This window comes from Leishmania panamensis (genome assembly GCF_000755165.1).
Source record: "Leishmania panamensis strain MHOM/PA/94/PSC-1 chromosome 29 sequence".
NCBI lineage: Eukaryota > Euglenozoa > Kinetoplastea > Trypanosomatida > Trypanosomatidae > Leishmania > Leishmania panamensis.
The window spans coordinates 470,517-489,513 of NC_025875.1; the positions used below are offsets into that span (position 1 = coordinate 470,517).

Below are 18,997 nucleotides of genomic sequence, written 5' to 3' on the forward strand. Positions count from 1 at the left end.
ATGGCTTGCACTCGGCTCTTTCGCTTGGCTACTGCGGCGCACTTGACGTGGTATCTTGCTCTAGTTCTCATCTGCGTTGCCGCCGCTGCCGCGCCTACCTTCTCCGCATCCTCCGCATTCCAGCAGCACAAGGACAGGCGCGTCGCGCAATTGCGAGCTGCATTGCTTGACAGTGCCCTGTACAATGTAGAGACGCTCTCTGATCCGCCGCTGGAGTTGGGTGTTCACACCGCCTGCAAAAAATTTGGCCGTGGCTGCCCGGACGCGTACATTCAGTTTCTCGAGGGGCTCTTAAATACGCTGAGGGCAGAGGCCACTGATGGAGACTGCCGAAACAGGACAAGCGGAAACGCACAGGGGGAAGAGGCGAAGAATTTGACGCGTCAGGCCCAAGCGGAGGTGAGCAATGACGCGATGTCACACGAGCGGTCTGTTTTTGAGGCCCCTCAGCAGTACATCTGGGGCGTGGACGACCGCATTACCGATGGTGCTGTTTCTCTTGCCTCACTCCTGCCGCGTGACCTTCGGCTTCCTCTGCAGCTGTCGTGGCCATACGAGGCGCGGAAGCGTCTTGAGAACCTGCACCATCTACTTGCCACTCGCGAGGCCGAGTTCCACAGAGATGGTGTCGCACTGACGTCGCTGCAGCGACTCTACCACGTTCCACCTGCCGAGCGCATTCACTTGGTGGAGGACCTAGACGGTGTCATGGCGGCGTGGCTACACACTGCTTGTGCTATCGGCTCGTCGTCGTCAGTTCCCCTGCCTACGGGGTGGACGGAGCAGAAGTGGGAGGATGTGTACGGCCTGTGGTGTCGACATGTCGAGCAATGCTACCAGAATCGACGAAATGCGGACTTGAATGTCGCTAATATGACGACAGCAACTCCTTCTAGCTTATTGCCTCTCCCTCGCAAGGCGTGGCGTTGCATTGCACTTCACCACGTGACACTGTACCTGCAGCTGCTTGTGGGCGCAGATCAGCTTCTCACCTCGGCTTGCAGTTGGACCTTTTGTGTTGCAGTACCGAGTGCATTTCTGACGTGCATTCTTCTGTGGCTCTGCGTTGGAGATGCATGGACGGAAGCGGCCGAGGCCTTCATGGTGAATTCGTCTGTGGCCGCGTCTAATGCTACAGATCAAGACAACGGCGAGGTGAATGGGCTTGGTGAGAGTAGTGGTACAGAACCCAGCACCACACAGCACGAGTGCCGACCTACCTCGACAGCCACGGGATCTCCCTCGACGCCAAGCGCACGTTCCCCCGTGCGTGGGACCGAAGCAGAACTGCCGATGTCTCCCGTACTGTCTGTCGCTTTCACAGAAGGGCGACATGGTACAGCATCGGCACAGTGCGACGCAGTGCCTGCCTCGGAGCACTGTTATTGCCAGCTCCAAAGGCAGCGCGAAAGGCAACAGCAGCGCCGCGCGGCTCTGCTACGCTGTCGTTTTGCTGAATCTGTGCACCACCGCTCTTCGACTCTCTTTTTTCTCAAATTGCGGCTTCTTCTGTGCCTCCTCGTGGCAGGCCAACTGCTGTGGAGCCTGTGGTGTGTCTTGGCTGCCAGCTATAACATGACCGCCTCAGCTGCCTCGCTGGTGCAGTTCTTTCTCCCGTCCTGGCTACTGGCGTGTCTGAGCGCGTATCTCGTTGTACCGCTGCAGGTGATGGTGCTGGGGACAGCGTTGAAGGGTGCACTAAGCGCGCATGAGGAGCTCCTGTCTTTCCAAGCCAAGTGCGCAGCTGAGCAGCGCGCTCTTCTGAATGCTGCTGGGGTGCTTCCCTCGAGTGGCTGAAAAGTATGACGTGGTGTAAAGGGGCAGGCGAGACTTGGATGTCGCATCAATGTCTTCCATTAGCAGTGCGCGTCTACCTGCCCATACGCCCACGTCCGTCCACGCTGCTCGCGACTACGCCACTCTCATCTCAGTACTACAGAAGGAGAAAGCGGCGCTCTACATGCCTTGCGGGACTTGCCAGCTGAAGCAGCGGCGGCCTGAAGGCCGTGAATGGCTGGACGGAGGCATGGCGAAGATACCGCCCTACTCTATGCGGCGCCACGAGGGATGGAGAGGTGGTTTTTTTTCCCCCTTGTTGTCATCCCATTAACCCCCCCTGCTGTCCTTCGTCAGTCTCCTTTATCGTGGGCACGCACGTTTGCACATCAGCCCTTCTGGTTGCTTCGCTCCTTCCCCCTTCTTTTCATCGCTTTTTCCCTCTCTGCTACCGCCTCCTCTACACAGTTGCTATCGGTCTCTATGTGCGTATTCTTTCACCCTCCACGGTGTAGCCAATACCTACGCACGCAACTCTCCAGGGGGCAATGCGCATCTGTCCATTATCACACACTTCTTTCCTCTCTGTCTCTCTTTCAGTTCCCCCCATCCCCTTTCAGCTGAGTCAAAGCGTGCCCTCACACCCACACACCCCCACAAGCGCGGACGCTGGAAAAGAAAGGCAGCATTCTGAAGCTCGAAGAGGGCACATAGACGCACACAGGCATACACACCTGCCCCTCTTTCCCTCCACCCACAGCACGACATAGACGAACCGTCCTCCATTCCTTCCCGCTTTGCTACGAATCTTAGAAAGGAGGCGAACGAAAACTGAACGCTCAAAGCTGCATCGCCGCTCGTTTACATAATACCTCCTCTCTTACACACCGCGTGTTCCTTCTTTTTTTTTTCGGTTCTCTCCCCTCGTTCTCTTGTTTGGGACTTGGCGCGATCCCCGCGTGCGCGCGGCTCGAACTTTTGTTTTTCTTCCCCCCCCTCTCCTACAGAAGCGTCAACAGCGATGGCGGTGCCGGCGGGCTGCCACCCAGAACGGTTTGAGCGCGTCACCGTCTACACGGACATGGTATATGCCGCAAACACACAGTTGGAGGGCCGAGGAGATGACGAGGAGGCGGCGGTGCTACTGGCGCTGATTCGAACGTCTGCCGCAGCACTCGCTCGCCAGCTCGTTGTCGTGGATAGCAAAAGTCTTCTCCCCTCCGCAGAGCAGGCAAGGCCTTCTTTGCCACCGAAGAGGGATACCGGCACCGCTTCTGTGGCCGCGTCTGCGAGTACGTCTACCACGGTTCAGCTACTGCGGTACTGGCAAGCGGAGGAGGCGGATGTGTACACACGCGATGTGAACAACATTGTTTCCTTCATGCGGGACTGGGAGTGCTTGATCACATGCAAGGACATACGAGACGGTGCTGTGACGTACGCGTTGCATCGTCGACAGATGCCGGTGCTGTCGCTGGCGCTAACGCAGACCAGCACGTCAACGAGGACGCCAAAGAGCGCCGTGGAGGAGCTGCTTTATACGTGTGTGCCAAGCGGTGCCACACTGAAGGACAAAGAAGATGCAATCACTCGCTTCTTCACGTTTCCCTCCGAGCTGGGGGCTTACGTTGTGGCACCGTCTGTGACTGCTGCAGGCGAGGCAAAGCCTCAGCATTCCTCGGAGGCCGCCTCTGCGAGTGCTACTGCTGCTGCCGCTGCAGTGGTGCTGGTGAACAAGAACGGATATCCGGTGCGCCTTCCGTGGGCCGCATCTCTGCTCCCGCCGCCGCCTGCGCGCTTTGCAGGCGTCTTGCAAAAATTGTGCTCGGCGAACAGCGCACAGATGGAGGTGCTGCGGCGGCGCAACCCACTTCTCCCTGGTGTCCTGGCTGCTTTTCATCGTTATGAGAATCGAGGCTTGCTGCGTAGTGCGCTGCAACGCGGGTGCCATGTGGAGGTGGTGGAGACGACAGAGGGCGATAAGGCTGTCGTGTCGGCAGAGGACTGGGTGCGCAGGTTTGTGGATCTGTTGACCACGGGCAGCGACGAAGCGGACTCACAGAGGAGGCAGACCACCGCCGCGGCCACCTTGAAGAACTTCGAGCTGAAGTGGCTGGACCTGCCGCTGCCGCAGAGCCAGACGTAAGTGCAGAGTGCCACTCGCCCTGTAGGGGGTAAGTGACGGCGTACTACATATGGTGGTGTTGTTAGGAAGACGGGGTCTCGCGGCAATGCGGTGCGTGGATGACCGACACAACAGCTGCACTGATCCGCTTGCCTCCTGATGAGTGAGGGGAATGGATTACAGAGACACGTACAAATACAAACGAATCGTAAAGCCCGACCTCATTCGATGTGTACAGGCAGCCTACCTGCTGTGAATTTGGACCGGGTGTGCACGACGGGTACACGGACCCCTAGTCTACATCCCGTGATGCGTTGTGCTCGCGTGTGTTGCGCTCAGTGGAGGGTTTACTCCTATTCTTGGAGAAGCTTTTCGTCATCAGGTGCGCTCTCGCGAGTGTATGCGGACCTGCATATGCTTGCCAGATCGCCTATGCACGTCTCCGTGGGCACGTGTCTCTCTCTTTCTCTTTCTCTTATGTGTAGCGCTTTTCCTGGCGTCTTCACTCTGCATTGCCATCCCTCTTACTTTGCTCCTCTCTTCTTTTATTTTTTTTTTCCCTTTTCGTTTGTTCGCTTCTGCTCTACCGGAGACGTCTCCTTCGCTGAGCTGGACCCGTGAGACACCTGCTTGTGCTCCGTTGCGCGACGAGTCTGCTGCAGGACTGCCCAAGGAGCGTCTTGAGCGGCGTATTATTCTGTTTGATCCATTCCCCCCCTTCCCCTCTGCTACGCGTGTCACCTTCCCTTGTCATCATGGCCAAGATCAATGCCACGTACAGCTCGGGTTACTACATCGCCCCTGATGTCGACTTTCGAAAACTTGAGGAGCAGCAGCGGCAGGAGCAGCGCGGCAAGCGCAGGCGTGGCGTTCCCAACGACAGCGGCGATGACAATGTCAAGCGGCAGACGTTTGCCATTCCGTTTGATCTCATATGCGAGCAGTGCCACCGGCGGATTGCTCGTGGCAGTCACGTCTACGCCAATCGACGGGGGACTGACAAACGCTACCTCGGCAGCATCCGCATCTGGGAGCTGGAGATACTGTGCCGTTTCTGCAAAGGAGCGTATTACCTTCGCACCGACCCGGAGACTCCCAAGGAGACGGGCGGCTACATCTGCGAGAAGGGCTGCAGGCGAGTCGAGGGCGACTTCTACTCCCTCAACAAACAGAACCAAGCAGCGAGGGAGGAATGGGAGAGGGCGAAGGCAGAGGCAGAGCTGAACCCACTGGCGGCGCTGGAGAAGGAAAACGAAGCTGCCCGCGAACTGGAGGAACGCAACCGCCAGATTGAAGAGGCTGTGGAGGAGCGCGCTGGGCACAATGATGGGGACTTGCTTACGATGCTGCGCAGTCGCTCCTGCCGCACCAAGGTACGTGCGGATGCGGTAGGCAAGGACAGCGACGAGGACGCGGATGCCAGCGGCAAGACTGGTCTGGCACTGAGCTCAACAAGTGCGGAAACAGCACCAGCACCGCCGTCATCATTATCAACATCTTTCCTGTCACCAAAGGCGTTCACGCTAGGAGGCGACGGCGACGGAAGCGGTAGCGAAGACGAGGAGGACGCCGATGAGCGTGCTTTCCGAGCATTCAACGAGGACATGGAGCGACGTTGGCGTACCCTGGAGCGCCAACAGCGCGCGCGCCAGCGGCAGCAGGAAGAGCAGAGCTCTATAACCGAGACGACAATGCCCGCTGATGAGGACGAGCTGAAGCGTGTGCTGGCCCGCTACGGCGGCGATCGTCACATCACCACGGAGACACTGGCAAAGGCGCCGACGGAGGCCCAGGAGCCGAATGCACTCCCGGTACAAGGTAGCGTGCCGTCTCCGACACTGATGAGTACCTTGGCATCATTCATACCACCCCAGAGCGGCAGTATCAAGCAAAACAAGTTCTTCGTCCACAACGATGACGATGACGACGACTTCGACGAGGCAGACGGTGAAGAGTCGCTGTTCGCTCGCCTACGCGGACCTCAGCCATCGCAGCCATCCCTTGTTTCCGCCACGGCAGGAGCGACGCCATCTGTGCGAGCTGCCTCTCGCTTCGCAGCCCCGGCCGGCGTCTCCCAGCCACACTCATCGCCACGGCAAGGCGGCAGCTCTCTTTTACGCCGCCTTGTCGGCGATGGGGATGACGAGGATGGAAGTGACGCTGAGGAGCGTTGTTGAGCACGTTGCCCTACGACATGCGCCCCGCCGCTTTTTCTTCTGTGTTTGCGCTTCTCGCGACAGTCGCATCAGCGCTTTCCTCCCTTCTGCTCGTGCATGTGAGTGTCAGCGCTCTGGTGTGCCTGCCAGACGGTGGTGTGACGGGGACAGAGTGACGCGCACTGCTGCGACCCCGCACGCCTCGTCTTCTCCACTTCTTCGAAAAAAAGATGAAAAGGAAGTAAAGAAACAGACCTCACGCGCATATATATGCATACGTGCGTTTCTGCGCCAGCTTCGCGTGCTCAAGAATGGAGTGCGCGCGTCGAGAGAAAGCGGAGGTCAAGCTTTCGCTCGTTGCTTTCGTGGGCTATAAGTGCAGAAAGAGAAGAGAGATGCAGAGAGGAGGAAGAGGGGTGTAGAGGCCGTTTGCGCTCAACTTTCTCTCCCCTGGATCTCTCTCTCTCTCTCCTGGGTGCATGCTCACCTCTATCTTGTTTGACTTCCCATCTCCGCGCATCTCCTGCGCTTACCCTTTTCTCTTTCGCGTTGCCTCGCTTGGGTTTGCGCTGGTTGCGGCGGTCTCGTTCATTCAGCATATGGCGTATCGATCGAAAGCGGCGACAGGCAACGCGAATATACACACAGACGACAACCACAACGACTACGAGAGCGAGAGAGAAGCGAAGCAAGCAAAGGAGCATTCAAACACCCGCACAAACGCGCGCTAAGCGGTGTACGGTTTCCCTCGCTCCTTCTCCTTCTACACACTACAACATTCTGCATCTCACGCGTGCTGCAAGCTCGCGCGAGCACGCACACGCGTGCTTGGTGTTGTAAGCAAGGCTTCTCCGACTTGTGTTCGTGTGGTGAGGTGGACTTCACACTCATTTTTCACTTCTGGAAGCTTTTGGCTCTCTTCTTGGGCGCGCAGGGCTCGATATTCACATCTTAATGTCTGGTGGCCCACCGCCCCCACCGCCGCCTCCGCGGCCAGGCGCAGTCGGAGACGGGGCACTGCACCCATTATCCATCTTCGGTAAGCGACCTGCAGGGGCGCCAGGGGGATCTTACTCCTCTGGAGCCGACCCAGCGGCGGCACGTCGAAGCAACCTGCTGAGCACTTACAGCCAGTACACAAACTCCTCCGCAGGCGCTAGGGCGCCGCCACCTGCAACTACCGGTGGTGACACTACTCCTCTTCCTCCTCCTGTTCGGCCACTCGTGGTGGCAGGTCCTCTAGAGGCGAATGAAGGCCACGCTTCACCACCACCACCCACTCAGCTAGCCTTTGGCCAGCCCTCTGGCAGCCTGCCTCCTCCACCCCCCCGCGCGACCCTACTGAAGACGGCAGCCCTTGATGCCCCGCCAGCAGCGCCGCCTCCCCCTTTGCCTGCCGCAGCTGCGAATGGGCTGCGCATAGGCGGCGGTTTTCGGTACGCCGTGCCCACCTACGGTTTTGGCGAGGAGGCGCATCCGAGTGTCGGTGGCCCGCCTCCACCGGTGGCTCAACCCGCGGTTCCATTGCCCGTATCCTTGCCGCAGCCACCACCACCTGCTCTGCCCAGCAGTGCTACACAGTCAATCTTGGAACACACGGAGGCGGAGGTCCAGCAGGAGCCAGTTTTCCCCCCCACCCCGCCCCTGGCGACGGAGGTGTCGCCACCTCTACTGCCGGCATCCTTTTCTTCACCGCCCTTTCCTGCCGTAGCCACTGCAGGACCACCGCTGGCGACGCGCGTTAGCGGTGCGGCGCTCGCTCGGCCTGCCAGCTCGCGCACCTCGAGCAATGGTCGTCAGTCGCCACGTGACTTGAGCGAGATGGCCGGCCACCGGGTACCGAATGGCAACGGCAAGCAGAGTCGCCTGCCTTTAGCTGAAATGGATAGCATTACTGAGACATCCGCCGCTGCCATAGCACATCCCAGCTATCCCTCGTCACGCGGCAGCAGCATCCTGGTTAGCATCGCAGCAGCGTCGGCTGCGGCACTTGAGTCGGAGGGTCGCCGCACACCACCCGCGCCTCGACAATCGTCCTCAATCGACTCTGGACTGCGTCGCGGTGTGCCCGCTTTCCTCCAACCCAGCGGGGGTGGCAGCGTCGTTCAGCGCCCGCTGCGCACAGCCTCGTCTCGGGTGGACTTGACCACGACTTCGTCGCGTTGTCACAAACTACTGGAGGCCGCCCTCACGTCGCGCGGTTCCCGCCATGCGTCCTTGCATGGCGCGCCTTTCGCCAGTCTCTCAGCACACCTCCAGCAGCAGCCGTCGAGTTCGGTGAGAATGAGCCAAGGGGCCCCGATGAGGGAGAGCGAGGGTGATGCTACTGTTGCGCAGCGCAAACCAGAGGCACCCTCCGAGCTGCACAGTCAGGGGGGCTCTGCACCGACGCATCCGAGCAGCGACAACAACGGAGGCGCCGTTACAGACACGTCGTTTTTGGTGCCGGAGGTGGTGACGCTGCCCACTGGCCGCCTCTTGCCAGGGACCGGATACTCCGTCTCGTCGCGAAGTGTTCGCCAGCCCATGGGCGGCAACGGAGGCTCTCTCGCCTGGGATGCAGCGCTGCTCGCGAACCCAGAGGCAGGTGAATCAAAGGACATGGCTGCGGGGCACGATGGTCTTCAGCAGGTAGACGCGCCGCCGCAGAGACTTGATCCCGCACGCGGTGACAGTGGCGGCCGTACAGACGCCGCCTCGGTCGATTCTCATCCTTCAGGGCCGCTGGGAAGTTGCAATGGCCGCATGGCGGACGAGGTGGTTGTGTCCGGAGCTGAAGTTCATGCAATCTTGAATCCCCATTCTTTGCATTTTGACGCGAGGGAATCGCTGGCCACACTAACGGACGAGGCCCCAGAGAATGCACTGCGAGCAGATGGCAAGAGTGCAGCTCGATACAAGCACAGCAACGCTTTCACAACTGACAGTGACCCCACTGCCGCATCTATGACACTCGTCAATCCGTTCCGTGCGATGGCCGGGAGGAACGGCGGCGATGGCACTGCTGCGTCGCCGCCACCACCACCGACAGCCAGCCGTGGACAGCTATCTTGTCAGCAGCAGCAGTGGCAACATTTAAGGCAGCAGTCACCACTGCAGCATGACGCACCGTACAGCGGCTTTCAAAGCAGCTTGCCACCATCATCTTACCCCGGGGCATGCGCAAAAGCGCCAGAGCAACTGCCAATCATGAAGAACATCCCCACGGAGGAAGCCGTCGGTGCGACTGGTCCTCCTCTACCGCCGCTACCGCGACAACAGCAACAGCAGCCACCCTTTGCTTCAGGGAGCGGCGACTCGGCAACTGCAACTGAACCTGCGACTGGCTTTACCACGCCGCGAATGGATGGGGCGAGGTCGATGCCTCAAGCACAGCAGCAGCAGCAGCAGCAGCAGCGACAGCCCCATCCACTGCCGATGTCGTGTTCTTCCAATTCACATGTGCCTCACAACATGAGCCGTGGCCCCTATGCGGCGTCTCCCTACGTGCGCGGTGAGGACGCGCGGGCCATGGTCGAAGAGTCTCCACTGCCGCTGCGGCCGCCATCCTGTGACAGCGTGCCGCAGATGGAGGAGGCGCTAAGGGAGGCTACTGAGCAAGGCGAGCACGAGTTTGGCGCTATCAACAGCAGCGCTCTCAACTGCATGGACGGCGATGGCAGCGGCGGCGCACAAGATGTTGGCCGCTTCATGTGGGATGAGTCGACTGAGGACGGTAGCGCCGCCGGGCAGTACCTGTCAAAGCCACAGTGCAGTCAACACATCGCACCTCTTCCTTTGCCGGCTCACAACAGAGGCACTGCGAACTCTTTTAGTGCCATCCTCACGCACGCCCAGTCTAAAGCACCACGCGAGTTTCAGAAACCACCACCACAGCCCCCAACACAAGAACCGCAAGACCAGGAGCAACGCCGAGAGAGCCAGTCCGGCCAGTCTGCCCCTCTGATACCGCAGCTATCCACCCCTCTACTTATACTGTCGACAAAGGCCATCTCCAAGACCAGCACCTCGCATCCTCCTCCGGGCCCGGCCTCTCCGCACAGCACAAAGTTCTCTGAGAGCGACTTCAGAAACTGCAGCTTGACAGAGCAGCTGCAGCGCCCACTAGAGCTGAACCTGTCGCCAGGCAATGTGGCCAGCACGGAGAGTCACCACGGTTACACGTCCGTGTCTAACCCTTTTGCGGAGCCAGACGAGAATTTTCTCTTCAACTCCACCGGTGGGCTATTGCTGGATGCGACGAACGCCTTCGACAGCAACACCGTCATACCTAGGTCTCACCAAGCCTTGAAGGGCTCGCTGGACTCAGTTCAATCGATGCAAGCGCAGCACGAGCCGCCGCCACATCTTCAGCTGCTGAGGCCCTCCGACTACTCTGCCTTGTCCGTGGAGCCGAGCGGTGCGCAACCGCGATCCAAGGATCATCCAGCACCGCCGATGTTGGGGTCCGACCCCGCCACCGCACCGCCGTTTGGCTTCACCGGCGACGAAGGTGCCCCAAGCACCGCTGTCGCATCGAGCAACCCGACGAGCGTGAAGACGCGCCCAGCCGCCGTGCGCACACCAGGTAGCGCAACGCTGGTCAACCCTTTCTCTAAGTCGGCCCAAAACTCCAGCTGCTACTTGAGCGGCACAAGTGCGAATATCAGCGGTGGCGGCGCTTTGTCGAGAGGCACGTCTCTGACAGGATCGTTTGCCGGCGGGGCGACACGCAAGAAGCCACGCCGCAGCGGGGCACCGTGCTTCGCCATCTTCGTTGGCGGCGCCACTCTTCTGCCGGGACCGCAAGGCAACAGCGGCAGCGACAGAAGAGTCTTTTCATGCATTGCGGCCTGCTTCAATCTGAGCTCTGGGTCACCACTTGCCAAGAACAGTGGCTGGTCTCCGTTGGGGCAGTCGACTCCCTTGGGTTCCCCCCAAACCGCGTCAGTACGGTCCACGTCGCAGAGTGGCGCCACCCGCACCATCACGTCGCCGGTGCCGCGCCCTCTCTGGACAGGCCCGCTGGGGGGCAACACCGGCATCTGTCTCAGCTTCTGCAGCGTGACGGAGGCGTTGACGGCGCGTGGGTCGGTCGTGGACCGCAAGGGCATCCGCGGTACCGAGTACGGCCGGAGCTACGTGCGAGCCTTGACGGGCGCAGTGCTGCCGTGTGCCCTGCTAGCGGACAAGTGGGGGACCAGGGATGAAGCGACAGCCGGGGAGGTTGCAGGGGTGATGGAGGCGCTGAAAGACTGCGTTCCTGCCCCGCTCGGTGACGTGGTGGAGGTGATGCTGATGGACGCACTGCCGCAAAAGAATGGAGACGACTTTGTCTGGAGGGATAACGGTGGGCGTCGACTAGCCGAGTTGCTCACGACGGCGGCTCAGGCTGACTCTCGCAGGCGAGCAGCCACCGCTAGTAGCAGGAGCGCTGCTGACAGCACTACTGTTGCTGCTGGTTGCACCAGAGCGACGAGGGAAGTTGATGCGCTGGGGGCAATCTCGCCGCTGAACCCGGTAACCGCCACCGTTGGATACGACCCGAAGGAACGGTCTGCCGCGCTCTGCCGGGTCGAAGATTTGCTGTGCAGGGGACAGCGCGTGGAGGCGGTCGAGGCCGCCCTCGAGGCAAACCTCTATGCGCACGCGCTGCTGATCTCCATGATGTGCCCGACCAAGGACTTATACCTACGCAGTGTGCAGGCGGTCATGCAGCAGGAGCTTTCGGTTGCATCTCCGCTTGCCCGCGCCTATTGCATATTCAACGAGATGCCACTCCCTCCTTTGGTCTTGCCGCCCCTGAAGGCGGACGAGGAAGAGGAGGTGAAGGAAGGAGCAGCGGGTGAGGGGAGAAGCGTGGAGACGGCCCAGCAGCAGCACAAGCGGCAGCAACAGACGTTCTTGCGTGATCAAGAAATGCTGCAGCAAACATGGCGCCGTCAAGCTGCTGTTTTGCTTGCCAACTTCACTCGCCACAGTGGAGATGGCCTGCTGCAGCTTGCGACCACGCTCCATCAGTTTCACCTCGTCGTGGAGGCGCACACGTGCTTGCTGCTGCTGCACCTCACCCCACTTGGCATGGCGGGTCCGGCCCGCGCCGGTGCGGAGCCGCTTCCCCCGGCATCCTCTCTCTCTCCGGAGGATGTGGTAGACCTGCTACCGCGTCCCGATCAACGGCAGGTCATGGAGGAGATACGGCGGCGCATCGGCGTCGTCGGCGGTGCGTACCACCCCACACAGGGGTGCCGTGAAAGCTTTCTGACGCCTCTCACAACGTTGATCACACAGCTGGTGTGGCTGGTGAGCGCGCGGCTCGATGCGCGGGCGCCTCCACTGTCACACCCCGAGCCCACTGAGCCACCCGTGCCGTTTCATGGGCTTCCTAATTATCATCCTCGAAGCGATATTGGGTACCGCATGATGCAGGTGCTGTGGCTGCGCGAGTTGGGCCTCGGCAAGGAGTTTGCGCAAGCACTGCATGCACTGCTGCAACGCATGCCTCCACCGCTGGCTTTCTCCTTGCGTGCGCCGCCACGCACATTGAATGAGCTCGTGTACCTCTTTGGTGGTGTGCCGCCTCCGTCGCCGCAGCAGCCACCGGAAGCTTTAGACGGCGCTACCCCTGCGACGAGGGGTGAGTTGATCCCTGAGAGCGAGGCAACCACAAAGCAGTCTTCCCAATCCCTCTCCGTAAGACTCCCACCCCACTTGCGTGAGGGGCTGCCGCAGGACACCGATAACGACGCTGGCGAGGTGCCTAGAGCAAGTAGCTCATCGCTGATTCGTGCCACCTCAGAGGTGCGTCACAGCGGCCCGCCGCCGCCGCTAACCCCCCAGGAGCGACGGGCGACGACACCGCAGCAACCCTTCTCGCTCAACCACGCGTCGCTTCCCTCCTCGTCGCCTGGTGCAGCCGACACCACCGCCCCGCTCACCTGTGATCAGCGCACGGCCGTTCTCCAGCCGCCGGAGCGGCCAGCACCATCCAACATTACTTCCCTGCCCCAATTAGAGACTCAGGGACTACCGCTCCTGCCACCTCACCCAGAAGCTACTGCTGCTGCGGACAAGCCCGACAACGCCAGCGCCAGCGCCAAGATAGCTCTGGCCCCAACTGCGACAAAGTTAAAGCAGCCCGCGCCCCGTCGCTCTCGCTCGCTCGATGCCCTCCGCAACTTCTTCTTTCGACGTGGCAACAGCGAGGCGACTGGCGAAGAGAAGGCTGACGAGGCGAAGCCGATGCACCTCGACACGGAGAAGCCACCGACCTTCGACCCTGTGACGGGTCGATGGCTGTTCGATATGACGGAAGAGGAGAAGCGGCTGCAAGAGCTCGCCAAGGCAGGCCCACCCAAGATGGCACCCAAGTCCGGTGCTACTGCCGCCTGGGGCTCAGCCCTCCGTGACCGAGCGCCGCTGCAGCAACCAGCACCGGACAGTGCACCGCGGCCTGGCAATGCGCGTGCTGGGTCAGGTACTTCAGCCCCCGTCTATGCAGGAGGAGGCACGCCGGCACCTCGCCCAGCTGGTGGCGCCCCCGTGATCACCGGCCGCAATGCGCCGCCAACGGTGCCTGGCCGTGGTGCAGCGCGGCCTGGTGGGCGGCCGCAGTACGTGGATATGTTTAACAGCACAGATTAGTGCGTCCAATGCACTGCAATGCAAGGGAAGTGGTATGCAGGCTGAACTGCTGCGCATGAGGAGTGTGTAGTGTGCGGATGGCCTGGGTGGTAGAAGACGGCCCCCTCCTCTAAAGAATGGAGGGGGCAGGAGGGGGGGGGGTAGCTGCGCCATTGCTGTTGCGCCCTTGGTGATTTTGTGGGGTTGTGCTGTTCCACTCTGTTGCCAGTCAAGAGGAAGGGTGAAAGTGCTACTTGCACACGCACACTTGCCTGGCAGCTTTTGCCTCATGGGGGGAGGAGTGGGTTGCCGGAGGTGTCTTGACGTACACTTGTGAGCATTACCTGTGCGGATGTGAAGGGAGGAGGAGAGGAGATCGTGCTGATGCGGTGTGTGGTCGCCATTTGGTCGACGGGTGTGTCGTTGCTTCTTCTCTGCGGGACCTTTCCTCTTTTTTTTTTGTGTGTCGCTGGTGTTGGGCTTTATGTTTCAAGCGTACATCTCTCTCTCTCTTCGCAGGTGTGCAGGTGCGTGTGAGTGGGCATCCATGCCGTGTGTGGGTGTGTGTCTTTCTCTCCTCTCTCTCTCTCTCGCGCGCGCTACACTTTGTGTGGTTCCGTTGTCCGGTTACGCTGCGGAAGAAAGCAGCAGAGCACAGGCAAACACAGCGAGAGTCGCAGGGCACATCCAGGGGGGAGAGAGCGGCCAAGTCGGCCCGTGTTGGGGGCGTCAGAGCGCTTCTGTCCAAGTTTGTGCCGCTGGTGCTGACGGGCGCACCTATGGGTGCGCCCGCGGCTCCCTCCCTCCGTCTGAGCAGCACTGTTACATGCATGCGTGTCATGTGGCAGTGCTTCATTTGTTTCTTTTTCATCTTTGTGTTGTTAAAGGGGATGTCGCACATTCCTCGCTTTCGCGCTTGCAGCGAAGGGAGCAGTGCCTTCCCAGCAAGAAGGTGAGACAAGTTGGTCGCCTTCAGCAGTCATGCCCCTCGCCCTTCTCTCTCCCTCTCCATGTGTGCGTACGTCTCGCTCTTCTCCTCCACTGCCTTTGCCATCTGCGCTCTTCATATCCGACCTGCTGTAGATCTGAGCAACCGCAGCACAGCGAAGGAAACTAAACAAGCGCCGCGCGCATCCACTAACTTTGTCGCTATAAACGTGTCACTACGGCGACTTCTCCCTTTTCTCGCGCCCCTACCTACTGGCCTACTGACACGCACCCGGCCCAGCAGCACCCCTTCCGTTGCCCCCCCCCCTCCCCCCATACCCCCACTGTGAGCCGCGCCTCTTTGCGCTTTTTCGTTGGTGGCACACTTCAGGCACAAACCCCCCCCCCCCCTACAAAAAAATTTTTTAATTTAATTTTCTGTTCAACTGTCTTTTTTTTTTTCTGTTGCACCAATGAGTGCCACAGACGTGCCGAGCCCCGACGCGGAGGCCGCACCAGCGTTTCCGGTGACGTCTTCCGCTACTGGCCCGGCTTCACCGACAACTGCTCCCACCTATACGGTCGGTATCGACATGGGCTCCGTCACCACTCGCGTGGCCATCTTGAATCCAGCAAAGCCGATGCCGACAATTGTACGCAACGCCTTAGGCAACGAGGCCACAAGCACTGTGGTTTCGTTTGCCGCGAATGAGGCTCGCTCTTTCGGCGAGAACGCGGCGGCGCGGGATGTGACAAAGGCGTCCGAGACCATCGTCGACCTCGCGCCATGGATCTTCGGCTACACATCTGGCGAGCAGGCGCCAAAGGACACGGCTGTGTCACTGCAGGTGGTGTCACCAGCTACTGCCATGTCCGAGGCTGTCCTCTTGAAATCCCGGCAACTGGGCACACAGGAGCACCTTACCCACCCGGCACAGGTGACCGCCTTCTACATCAAGTCGCTCCTGCAGTTCTTGCCGGATCAAGAGATGATGCGGACTGCTCCGATCTGCCTGGCCGTGCCATCCGCGGCAAGCGCCGCTTCCTTCGAAGCGCTCCGCCAAGCCACTTTGCTCGCTGGCGTGCCCCAAGAGCACACGGTCATCGCCCACTCAGACGAGGCCACCGCCGTGTATTTTCACCACCTCCAGTACAGAAACCTCCCCGCCGTGCACGACGGCACCGCAGTGCCAGTGGTGGTGATCGACATTGGGCAGAGTTGCTCTGTGGCCTCCCTCATCATCGCTTCCCAGCCGCGCGTTGAGAAGGTGGATTGCCAGACGCTACGCATGGGTAGCGAGTATATCGACGCTCTTCTCTGCAGCCACGTATACGGTGAGCTCGACAAGAAATTTGGTGCGGCGGCGGCCCCCTTGCGCGGCGACATCAAATCGTTTCGCAAGATCCTCCGCGAGTGCCGAAAGGCCAAAGAGGTGCTCTCGACGACAGACGAGACGCGGGTGCAGCTAGAGGGGCTGCACGGCGACATCGACATCATCGTTTCTCTAACACGTGCAATGATGGAACAGGCGGCGCTGCCGTTTCTGCAGGCAGTACGCGCGATGCTCACAGCTATCAAAGAAAAGCTACCGGCGCCGAACGCGGTGGAGGACGGTACAGGCGAGGTAGCCGAGGTCCCCCGTGTCGAGGTGATTGGCGGTGGGTGGCGCTCTGCGTGCATCATGGAGGTCATCAAGGAGGTGTTCGGCATCACGCGTGTGGGTGTCTCGCTCGACGCGAGCCTCAGCGTGGCGGAGGGCAGCGCAATCCTCGCTGAGGTGCGGCGGTTGAGCGTTGCAAGGCAGCAGCAACAGCAGCAGGACGAGGAGCAGACTGCACAATCCACCGCCGCATCGCCAGTTGCGGAGGTTCACCACGTCGAGCTCACTGGCTTCGAGGTTCTCGACGCGAGCTCCCCTATCTGTCAACCGCTTTCTGAGGCAGCTGTGGCGGCCGTGGCGGAGTGGATGGTGCTGGAGAAACAGATGGAGAGCAGCGACGCCCGCATCCACGAGCGACTGGCCGCGCTGAATGAGCTTGACTCGTATGTTCTGCAGACCCTGACCGCCATCGACAACTGCGTCGCATCGAGCGAGAAGAAGGCCGAGATGCGGTCCTACATTGAGAAGATCGACATATACGTGCGCAACGAGGGTGATGAGGCAAGCACGGCAGACTTGAGCGAGAAGCTGGCGGCGGTGCAGGCCCACGTCACAGAGCATTTTCCTGAGCTAGCGGTGTATTACGAGAGCGTGCGTGAGGCAGAGAAGAAAAAGGAGGAGGAGTTGACCAAACTGAGCAAAGAGCGGCAGGAGGACGAGTCCGAGCTGAAGAGCGACCCCCAACGTCTGCGCATGGCTCAGAAGCGGCGTGAGCAGGGGCAGGGCTTGTTCAAGGAGGAGTGCTGGGCTGAAGCACAGACGCGTTTTGTACAGGCGCTCTCCATCCTTGGCCAGCTCTACGACATAAGCAGCGAGGAGAACAGGACGAAGAAGCACGAGATTTCCCTCTCGTGCTACCTCAACATTGCCTCCTGCAGTGTCAAGCTAGGGCTGTGGAAGAACGCTGTGAACAACTGCACTCACGCCCTTGAACTAGTGCCAGATCACCCGAAGGCGCTCTTCCGCCGTGGGCAGGCCTACAGCGCGCTGAAGGAGTACAAGGAGGCGGTAGCGGATCTGGAGAAGGCCAAGGCGGTTTCACAGCACGACCCGGTTGTCACGGCAGAGCTGACCAGGGCCAAGGCCGCTCTGGAGGCTGAAAAGGTAAAGGAAAAGAAAATGTTTGCCAAGATGTTCTCATAGAACGCAAAAAAAAAGGAGACAGGGAAGGAGGCATAGGCTGGTTGCATGTGGAACACTGAGGGAATGCGCTCATGCGCATGTGCGTCATTTTGGGTCTGTGTGAGACGCTGTGGTGTGGCGTGGGGGTGGGGGTGAGCGTGAACGACGAAGGTGTGTGTGTTGGGGGGGGGGAGGGCGAAAGCAACAGAGTTTCAAGCGTGGTGAATGCGCTACTCTACGCTCTTTTTTCTCTCTCACCTCTCTCTCTCGTCTTGTGCCACAAGCGTGCGCCAGACACACAGACGAACCACCCTTCACTCTTGTGCCTTACTTCTCTCTCTGTTTGGTGTTGGTGTTTCTTCAATACCCACGCGTGCCTCCGAACAAACTCGCCTCCTCCCCTCCTGCGTCTCTCCCCCTTTTCCGCACCCCTCGCACCTCTCTTGCATGACTCAGCTGTCCATGTCTCTGCGGAAGGCGGGATGTGCGTCCGCGCGCGCGACTGCGAGACGGACAGAGCGACTATAATAGGAAAGCGGTTTAGGAAAAGCAAATAGAAGACTGGCCCAACGGCAGAGAAAAAACAGCACAACCCGCCCCTACGCGCACCCGAAAAGCGGAGAGGTAACGCTTGGCAGTCGCGTCAAGTGCAGCACCCATTCCTCCTTCAATTCCCCCATTCCCCTGCATCGTTTGATGACAGTCACCAGAGAGGGCGCGGGGCCGGGGCCGGGGGGAGGGGAGGACAGACGGACCCACAGATGAGCTTACATGCAACGTGCAATGATGTGCTGTCGCAGGCGACAACCTGGCCTGCGTGTGTATTGTAAGTTGACGGTACTACTTTGCCTCCCTTTCCGCCTCCTTCCCTATTTATTTTTTGTCTTCTTCACTCCCTCACATTTGATCGCCACGCGTCTATCTTTCACGTCTACCAGCCCTTCTTATTCTTACACTCCCCTACAAACATCTCCGACGGGCCTGCAGCTCACACCACAGGCACCGCTGTGCGCCACGCTCACCCCCCTCCCCCCTTTTTTCCCTTTCTTCTTGTGGCTTTGGGGGTTGCCTTCCGCTTCTCTTCCCTTTTCGTATGGGCGTTTGCTTTGTTTGCGTCTCTGCGTTGTGTCTGCGTCGATGGTCTTCTGTGCAGGCGCGCTCGTTTCTTGCGTGTGTGCGTGTTTTCTGTTTGCCCCGCTCACCCCTTTCTCTCTGTGAGGTCGGGCGGGGCACATCATCCGCGTGGTAGAGCATCCCAGAGCTTCGTCGTGGTAGGCCCAAGCACGCACCTTTTGTCATTAAAAGGCTTAACCAGGCGACACACATCTCCACACACACCCCCGCACAAACAAGCGAAACCGAGAAAAGACAAGTGTAGAGACTACAACGAGAAGACACGCGTTTCATTCTGGAGTGGATCGGGCTACACAAGCATCCACAGCTGCACAAGCCCACGTTCCCCCTCCCATCAACAGCAACAACGCCAAAGTGCATAGACGCCCCCCCTCGCCATAAGCGACGAGAGAGGAGTGAGGGAGGACAGTGGTGGCTACTTCAGCTTGACCGCTCTCCCATTTCTTCTCGGCCCCTTCGAAAGAAGAAGACGCGCAGCAGCAAAAGAAAGGCGC

The 18,997-nt window shown here is 60.0% G+C and overlaps 5 protein-coding genes across 5 annotated transcripts; all 5 read left to right on the top strand.

Moving 5' to 3' along the window:
• Positions 1-1,797, top strand: LPMP_291240 (hypothetical protein; the record flags this gene model as incomplete). The annotated part of the gene is made up of 1 exon (XM_010702430.1): positions 1-1,797. The coding sequence occupies one exon, from the start codon at positions 1-3 to the stop codon at positions 1,795-1,797; it is 1,797 nt and encodes a 598-aa protein (XP_010700732.1).
• A 1,000-nt stretch (positions 1,798-2,797) lies between these two features.
• On the top strand, positions 2,798-3,922 carry LPMP_291250 (hypothetical protein; the record flags this gene model as incomplete). Its single annotated transcript, XM_010702431.1, has 1 exon — positions 2,798-3,922. One exon carries the CDS (start codon positions 2,798-2,800, stop codon positions 3,920-3,922), a length of 1,125 nt encoding a protein of 374 aa, XP_010700733.1.
• A 734-nt stretch (positions 3,923-4,656) lies between these two features.
• Positions 4,657-6,078, top strand: LPMP_291260 (hypothetical protein; the record flags this gene model as incomplete). Its single annotated transcript, XM_010702432.1, has 1 exon — positions 4,657-6,078. The coding sequence occupies one exon, from the start codon at positions 4,657-4,659 to the stop codon at positions 6,076-6,078; it is 1,422 nt and encodes a 473-aa protein (XP_010700734.1).
• A 933-nt stretch (positions 6,079-7,011) lies between these two features.
• LPMP_291270 (hypothetical protein) lies at positions 7,012-13,680 on the top strand (the record flags this gene model as incomplete). Its single annotated transcript, XM_010702433.1, has 1 exon — positions 7,012-13,680. The coding sequence occupies one exon, from the start codon at positions 7,012-7,014 to the stop codon at positions 13,678-13,680; it is 6,669 nt and encodes a 2,222-aa protein (XP_010700735.1).
• Positions 13,681-15,227: 1,547 nt separating this feature from the next.
• LPMP_291280 (hypothetical protein) lies at positions 15,228-17,390 on the top strand (the record flags this gene model as incomplete). The annotated part of the gene is made up of 1 exon (XM_010702434.1): positions 15,228-17,390. One exon carries the CDS (start codon positions 15,228-15,230, stop codon positions 17,388-17,390), a length of 2,163 nt encoding a protein of 720 aa, XP_010700736.1.
• Between the last annotated feature and the right edge of the window lie 1,607 nt (positions 17,391-18,997).